Here is an 8,844-nt window from a genome sequence, read left to right on the forward strand (position 1 = left end):
TCTTATTTTCTGACTTGCTACCACTTACAGTTTCACAATAGATGAGAAATGATGCCCAGATTGTGCATTAGGTTTTGTGTGCATTCTGCTTGAACTCTAGAGATAATATTAAGAAACACTTAATTTGATAAGATATTAAATTTCAATTTCCATTTTATCTTTAAACTTTATATAATGTGTTTAGTCCCTTTTAGATTAACAATGTGTTTTTCAAGAGATGCATGGGTGAGAGGGGAGCATAAAGCCTAATGGGTTTAAATTAGTTCACTGTATGTAACATATGATTTGCATTATTAAAAATAATCATAATTTTGCAACATTTTGGGGGCATAAGGAAGAAGGGTACAGTAGTTCTGACCCTTATGCCCCTTAAGCAATCCTGAAATTTGATCGTAAGTAAGAGTGTGACCAAAATGACCTGAATTGAAATTTTAAGCAACATAATACTTTCGTTTTTGCCCATATATTTTTTTACAAACAGCCTCAGTGGAGATTTGTGTTTGTTAGAGTCCCCATGTACTCACCTGCTTTGCAACATCTGAGGCCTTGTGGTTCCACATCCACTTGTGTCCTCTGCTGCCCTGAGCTGAAAACACAAGACACAGAAAAAGACCCACATCACAAATCAAAAGCCTGGAAAGTCACAGCTCCGCTGTTTTGACCTGCACTGTGAAAAATGATCGAGAGCTGTGATTGATTAGGACGTGTGGTGCGTGGTTTTGTTGCGTGTTGTTCTCCCACAGTGTGCCAGTACAAGCTGAGAACAGGACATTCTAAATGGATAATTTCTGCTGTTACATGTCAGTGCTGTTGGGCATAGGACCAGCTGGAATTTATTCATTCTTCTTTTATACCAAAGGTTTTGTTTTAATTACAGTATTACAGTAAGTATTTTTTTTATTAATGATTATTAGTGAAGTAATCATTTATTTTCTTTTACATACAAAATATCAGGCACACTTATTCTTTTCATGCACTACAGTGACCAGCTTTGCTTTTCTTAATTAAATCTATAATACCACAATACAGGATATGCATATAAAAAGAAGCATAAGAGAACTTTTTTCTTACTTTGAGGCAACTGAAATGCAGATTATGCAAAAAGGAGCAGCCTTTTACCTTCGACAAATTGTGTCCATTCAGAGTATAATAATAAAACCAATGATTCACTTTCTGCCCTTTACGAAGGTCAAAGCACAGTCAGCCACAGCTCTGACTCTGTTGGAGGTCGGTGTCAGGCTCAAGGGAACGTGGGTAAGGCGGAGGCTTATTGATACAAAGTTCTATATACACACAACAAATAAAGGCAAGGAAAAGGCCACTGCATTATTCCATGAACAGTAAAGTTCTGTATCTCCACTCTTCACTGCCGAATGTGTATTCATGAATATTTCTGTCATACTGCTGCAGCAGCTGTATTATGTCCTATTACGTTGTAGTTAAATCTTGCAGACATACAACTCAAACAGTTAAAGATTTTGCAAGCACATGAAAGGGGCTGAGTAGGTGGTTTCAGTTAGAATATCTGGTCTTATTTAATTCCTAAAAATCCCCTTTTACTGCGATATGTACACGAAACCTTGGAGATGAGATTATCTGCAATTAGGGTTTAGGTAATGCTGTTTCGACATTTTTAACATTAACCTTGGCCTGTATTTGATTCTTGGAACAAGTGTCATCCAACATGAAATATGACTGAGAACAAATTTAAACTCAGTGACCTTCAAACCGAATAAATCTACGTCAAGTTTACAACCAAAAAATTATTATAATTTGGGTCTGCGCGTAAGATGCTCTATACAACCAGCTTTCAATCACTCTTGTTCTTTGGTATTGTGGTTGTGGCAGGAAATTTATTTTCATATTTTAGCCATTTATCTCTCACCCAGAAGGGTTTATCAGCTATTTTTAGCTTTTGTTCTTTCCATAGTATCACAGCTTGAAGGAATACAAAGGGATTCAGAATCCTTCACAGCGCCTCAACACTGTCTTTAATAAAGCCAGTTTGTGTAGGTGTTTTATGTTTTTTTCCCCTCCTAAGTACATAAAGCGGGCAGCCTCTTTTTGCTGTGGGTATGTTAAAACTGAACCGGAAGAACCTGCACTGCTCCCCACAGAGCCCTGCTTCATTTGCTTTTCGTCTCTCCTTTCCTCTGCCCCCCCATGTTCTCACAGGACTTGTGAACTCTCCATAAACTCGCCGATTCCCTCCTGAACGCTGCTGTCTATCCGACATCAGTAGAACTAGAAATAAAACAAAACAGTCACAAAAAAGCTGAAACAGACACTAAGGTATAGAAAATGAATAGAGGAAGAGGGAGGGAAAAACAAAAAGGGAGAGAAGCAGGCCAGATTGCAGAGGGTTGAATCAATGCAGTGGCCTGGTCTCCTTTTTTTTTCTCCCCTCTCTTTTTTTCATTTTTTTCTCTCTCTCTCAAATGATTCACAGTGGAAAGAAAAGGCCTTTTCCCTGTCCTCAGTTGAACTCCACATCAGCTTCCTGTTAGAAAGGCAAGGAGGAAACACCCAGAGCTACACGCGCGTGCGCACATGCACACACACAAATACACACAGAGGAAGGCCTTCACTAGTGGATTCTTCAGTGCTAGAGAAATTAGGTCAAGCACTTAAATGCCCTGCACTGAGATGCGCAGAGATTTAAAATGTGAAGTACTCGGTGGGGACAGCAAGGGCATACCAGAGCAACAAACATGCAAGCACACAACCGCTTGCTGCACTTGGAAATACACACTAGCTACACACTATACTGTCAGCTCATGGCTAGCCACATTATTAATACCGAAAAAAAACTGAAATAATCGGTGACAGACACCCACTGCTCCTACTGTTAATAAACCATCCATCTGTGCAGATTAGAACATGACAGAGGTATGGGCACACACAATAAAATAAATCATGTGTATTCAAAAAAGGCTAAGAAAAACACCTTTTAAGTCTTCACAGGAAGAAGCTAAAGCACTACGTGAACACATTATCAAAACGTTAGATGACCTGATTAGGGAGTGACAGGAGTCTCTGTGCGCCTATACAGCACAGCTCAGGACAGGACAGGAGAGCAAAACACAACCCACTGCAGTATCAGCTGTGCACGCCGAAAATCCAACCCCCCGCCCCACCCCGCCAACCCCAGCGTCTCCCGCCCTCTGACCTGAAATGCCCTTAAAGAAACAACACACCACATCACCATCACATCCAATCAACTATTCATAGAAAGGCTGGATTGTGCTTGGCCTGATCTTGCCGTTTAGGGTTTCAATCAATTGCGTGAGATATGAGAGAGCGGGAAGGAGAGTGGGAGGGAGGATGAAGCTGTTCTGAAAGCAAATGAGAGAAAATTTGGGTGAATCCAAGCCTCTTCTTTTCTCCACATTGGCAACTGCAGATATGGCCCACAATGGGGCTCTGAGCTACAGGGTGGCAGGGTAAATCTGACAATAATCTCGCCAATTTTCACTCTGCAGCCATGTGCTTTCTCCTGTCCCACTGACTTATACTGGAGAAATGAGCCCCGGTCCATTGTCTGAGGGCCACCTGTGTTTCTGCTCCATTTTCTCGAAAGCACAATGGGATTTTCCTGTTTATAATGGTCTCTGCGCTTTATAAACATGCAATATCAGGGTATTAAAATATCACATAAAAGAGCATGTTTGCGAACGAGGGCTGCAGCCAAAAGGTCATTGTGACCCTGTTAATTTTCCCGCGTTTGGCTGTTCTTTTTCTCTTTCCAGTGAAAGGGTGAGAAGAAGAGATGTGCAGCAGGAGAGAATGTGATAATAGCACAACACCATGTTTCTTTCAACCAATCCAGATCTTTTCTTGGGAAACGCTGCTGCGTTGCAATTTTGACTGACAGTCCAGTACGAACAGAATCTTGCCCGGCTGGCCGGCCAACCTGCAGACGAACCTTTGAGAGCACACACACGCAGACATAAAGCAAAATACAAGGCCAGATGTCCAGGATGCCAGAGATGATCTGAAAGAACAAACAACCCCTGAAGATAAACTGATAAACATGTGGTGTGTTCATGTACCACTTTTGAACTTTTGACATGTGCTGTGCACAAGGTGCCAATATGCTCTGGGTAAAAGTGATCTTACACATGAACGTTATCTGTGGCATGATCTGCAACAACTAAAGAGAGACAATGTCTGAATCTCACAACTAACAAAGTGACATGTTGAAATGTGCCTCAAAGCAGGACGTACTCTCACAATTTAAATCCTGCATGTTCACACAGTGTAAAAAAATAATGTGATTCTATAGTAAAGCAATAATCTTTCTATGATCTTCAGCGGACTACTGCATTTTGCTTTAGTTGCTCAGAGCAAGATGATGGCCCAAATTGTTTATTTTTCAGGAAACTATGCAGTTTTATCAATTAATAATCTCTAACCACAAGAAGAAAAGATTTAGGCTATAAAATAAACTCTATATGGACGTACAAAACACGTATTTGTTTTGTTCTTTAATGTGTAAATCTAAGTCCCACCTGATGAATGTGCAGCCCCTGTTATGACTATGCATGCACACACACACACACACACACACACACACACACACACACACATATATAACACCAAATAAATATTACCACACATCCTCATTTTAATTTCTCAAAGGAATTGAGAAATCTTTAAAAAGAAAATTTAAGTCTTTCAAAGAAGCTCACCGTATAACTGAGAAACAGCCAGGAAGCACCATACAGCCCTTTTAACCATTTAAAATACATTCAGCTACTGCTGAGTTAGCTCCTCTCAAATTTCAATGAATTAATTTCATCAAAAACTTCTCTCAGGGAAACCACCGTGACACATCAGGGGAAACCGCACAGCCCTACCATATGTTCTCATGTCTTACATACACTGATTATCTCAGGGTGAACAGCTCGGGAAACGCCGCTTTTCTAATTGAATGCACATTTTACTGAAATCTTACAAATTGCTCACAGGGAGAGCTGCGATGTTTTCCGCTGGATTGACGTGATCTACCCGGCTGCCTATCTCTGTTTGCATCAGGGACAACAAAGGGAAAGATTATGCCTCTCTGCGAAGGGAAACTAGGGCACGAAAAGGCGACCTCTTTTCTTGTATTGCGAGGGAGAATATACAGCCGGGCGACCATTTAATATTCACGTAAAGACTAGACGATGTTTGGGACTTGTTCTCAAATTTACAGACGATTGTGTTAAGATATTATTCAGAAAGCGCTTGTGTTTAGCACCCTGGAAACTTCCCCCCAAGGACTGTGAATCGTTTCAGTCATAACAGTGTCAATATCCACTGACCCAGTCTAGGGGAAATACACCACTGCATGCTTACGCTTAAAAAGTCCGTCCTCGTTGTCGTTTGTACGCACTTTACGCAAATCTAAACCTCTAAAAAACGCCTTACAAAGAGAAAAGGGTAAATTTAAGACTACGCACCGATAGGTGTCAAGTTCAAGTTGGATGGTCTCTTCCTCAGAGGTGTCCAAGTCCAAGTCCGCGCGCTTTATATTTCCTAGACGGTGGCTCGTCTTCTATTATGTGTCTGAACCCAGTAAGAGCAGAAAATAAAAAGCACAATGCGACAATATTTGTAGGCTGAGAAGCTGAAAATGTCGTCATGTCGAATATGTTGGGAGACAATCTCCGAGAACGGCTACCGGGCCACGAAAGAGTTGTTCCCCCCTCTCTGCGTCTCTCTCGCCGGCCATTCAGCTCGGTTCAATGGGGACACACAGGCTGCAGACTGCGCCGTGCGTCCTGCGCCGCCGATGTACCCGATGCGTCAAGTTCAGCTGAGGTGAATCCCCGTTATACAACCAGCCTGGGTGTGCAGCAGCCTGCACTATCGCGCTGCTTATTTAATGTCTCCTAAATGGGGGGGGGGGGAGAAAAAGCACAGCACATTGAAATATCTGCAAAAACTAGGTTGTGTTGAGATGATTATTAAGGTCTCCCTCACTCCCCCCTCCTGCCCCCTCCGCGGATCTTAAAAGCAATATTTGCTTTTGTGAAGCTACCTGATGTCAGCCTTATGAAAAAGACATTTTCAGCGTGTCATTCACTTTACTTTGGGTTGAAAGAAGCCTAAACTACCGCCGCGAAATTATAAAATTAGATACATTATCTTTTGGGAATATTAAAGGAATAATACCATGCTTTTTTAAGAGACTAAAAACGCAATAACCTAAGACAAGGGCACTATAAAGTTACAATTTTAACGTCATGCACAGCCTTCAGCTCCATCTGGGATTATTTTCAGAAATAATACTACGTGTTTTTCGTTTGGGTCACCCCCACCCCAACCCCATCCCCCCACTCTCCAAGTTCCATGTTTAGCAGCAAGCTTTCCCATGTTTTAGCTATAAAGTCATATCCATATTAAAATATGCATTTCAAGCAAATAGCGGATGTCGGGTTAAAGAATATTAAAATAGGCCAAGTAATCCATAACATCCTAAATATGGCTGACTCACCCTCCGACAATGATAAAAGAGCTGGAATGACAACAAAAAACACATTTAAACATAGCTAAGTTCACTTCTAATGCTAGCTACACGTCTAGCTCAACACCTAATTATTTTCTTTACATGTTAGCTAATAAAACACAGTCATGTGTGACTTAAAAGCTGCATTTCTCACACCTGTGTGCCTGCGTTAATGAGCTTGATTCCGTTTCGTCCTGTCTGAAAGTTAATGAAGGTCTAGTTATCAAGTTAGACGCCACAGGTGACTTGGAAGACAAGCCCAGACTTGTCGAGTTGCCCGATTTGCCTCACAGACACTATATTGATTAATCAGCTGTGGAGATGAGGCAAGACTGAGCTGTTAAAGGACCAATCCGACATTCAGAAAGTTATTACCGGCAAAATTAAAGCTACATTTATTCTTGTATGCTGGTCTATATGGGTCTTAACTTAAGTCGATGACAGTACACCAGTGTTTCATGTAACAATTTGTACTTTGTACTAAATAATATTCTTATTGTTTGAGAGCAGTGGAATAAAATACAGTAATTTTGAGTTGGGTTGTAAGTGAATGACAACATTAATAGAATAGATAAGAATGGGGTTTTCACCATATGCGTTATCCAACAATTCTATTATTAATGTGTGCTCTCTCTCTAAAATGTTTACACTTTTAAAAAAAACACATACCACATAAGAAGACAAGTGCAGATAGATAGATAGATAGATAGATTAAAGATAGATAAAATTTGTTATTCAGCAGAATAAAGACATCAAACCATAGCTGACATCCATTTATGCTGAGGATAGACCCCTGCAGTCATTATTTAAAATGCAGACAAAAATTAAAGTGCATCACTTTTCAGACTCGAGAAAAGAATCATTAAAGGCACTGATAATAATTAACTTTTCATATGGACTAGCTGGAATCTTTATTAACACACTCCTTCACCAAGAAATATAGTAATTGAAATGAATGAATAAGTAAAAAGTTAATTATTAATTGAACTAGTTAATTAAAAATCTTTTTATTGTGAAAATCAGTTCAGTTAATTTACAAGCTTTATTGTCCTTTAAAATAAAATTTGTTTGCAGGGAAGGTTTTATAGTTAAAAAAGCAATAAAAAACACGATTTGATGGTGATTTATTATAACAATCTGTGAAAGAAACAGAAATACTTTACTTAAAATTAATAATAAACTAAAAATCTAATGCTCTTGTTCAGTTGAATACAGGCTTGCAGCTGTTCATGTTCAAACCACTGTTTGTGTGTTGTTTGATTTTAAAATTTTTTATTTTTTTTTTGTTTGGCTCAGTGCACGAGTCCCACTGTGAACCTGCACAACAGAGGTGAGTGTATTCAGTGGTGGTAAATCTATATTGACAGGTAATATTACAGTGTCACTCAGTGACCCTGCTCTGTGTACAGTACGCCTATATCCATCAGCTCAGAAAGATAATATAGGATTAAGAGTGTGTGCGTGTGTGCGGGTGTGTGTGTGTGTGTGTGTTTGTGTGTGTGTGTGTGTGTGTGTGTGTGTGTGTTTGTGTGTGTGTTGATGTTTAACTGTATGTGTACCTATAACTCGAATGCATATGGGCTGAGCATGTAGGCTATAGATAACAGGCATTAGAAGGTTACACAAGTTCATATTGATGGAAATTCACCGGTAGTGACTCAAGACAAACACACATACACACATTATTATTTAATATCCAAATACTTTCACTGTGTTTAAAAGTAAAATAAAGCTCAGTGTTAACATTTATTAAAAACTGGCCGGTCCACTGGTTAGAAAGACTGCTTTATAAATGAAAGCAGTGTTTACACTTTTATTATAATTCACTAATACACTGCAAATTCATTTTAGCTTATTCTAAATAAATGATTCAAAATAAGAGTACCATCACCAAAAGTATGCTAATAATTGTAATTACACAATTTGTAATAACTATTATACTGGAAAAAAAATTTTTTTAACATTGTTGAACCTATTAGATTTTTTTTATAAAAATGATTTTATATAATCAAACAAAGTTCATTTTTTTGCGGCTGTCCGTATTTGTTCCATATATAGACATATGATTCCAAGCCTCTTACTACAGCTTCTAATGTCCTATATGTTATCATACATATTATATTTATGAAATATTAAACATTATGGTACCTAAAGGTGTAGTATGATGACAGTTGGAATTTTAGCAAGCCCAAAAATGTAGTGTGTGTTTTTTCTACTTTAATTTGATCTATAAATACTATATGTAGTTTTTTTTTTCTTATACTATCTTGCTTATTTTTCAGTGGCATTTATAATAAAGCAATTTATTATATTCATTTTAAACTAATATCTTAAGTTATGAATGTTTCAGA

General features: G+C 38.8%; 1 protein-coding gene across 5 annotated transcripts in view; it reads right to left on the bottom strand.

The window, feature by feature from the left end:
* Positions 1 to 6,617, bottom strand: part of LOC120798384 — a 31,876-nt gene extending 25,259 nt beyond the window's left edge. For 3 of the 5 annotated variants that reach the window (XR_005708703.1, XR_005708704.1, XM_040142657.1), the window contains exons 1-3: positions 6,482 to 6,589; positions 5,445 to 5,876; positions 525 to 586 (exon numbers count right to left, since the gene is read on the bottom strand). Coding sequence is in view for 3 of the 5 variants with exons in the window: in XM_040142657.1 (XP_039998591.1) it covers positions 525 to 538 (14 nt within the window). In the remaining 2 variants the exon portion in view is untranslated. Of the gene's footprint in view, positions 1 to 524; positions 587 to 5,444; positions 5,877 to 6,481 lie in introns of all 5 variants that reach the window. The other 2 variants (XM_040142656.1, XM_040142655.1) reach the window with 1 other exon arrangement.
* Positions 6,618 to 8,844: the final 2,227 nt, after the last annotated feature.

Source organism: Xiphias gladius, chromosome 2, assembly GCF_016859285.1.
Source record: "Xiphias gladius isolate SHS-SW01 ecotype Sanya breed wild chromosome 2, ASM1685928v1, whole genome shotgun sequence".
Lineage (NCBI taxonomy): Eukaryota > Metazoa > Chordata > Actinopteri > Istiophoriformes > Xiphiidae > Xiphias > Xiphias gladius.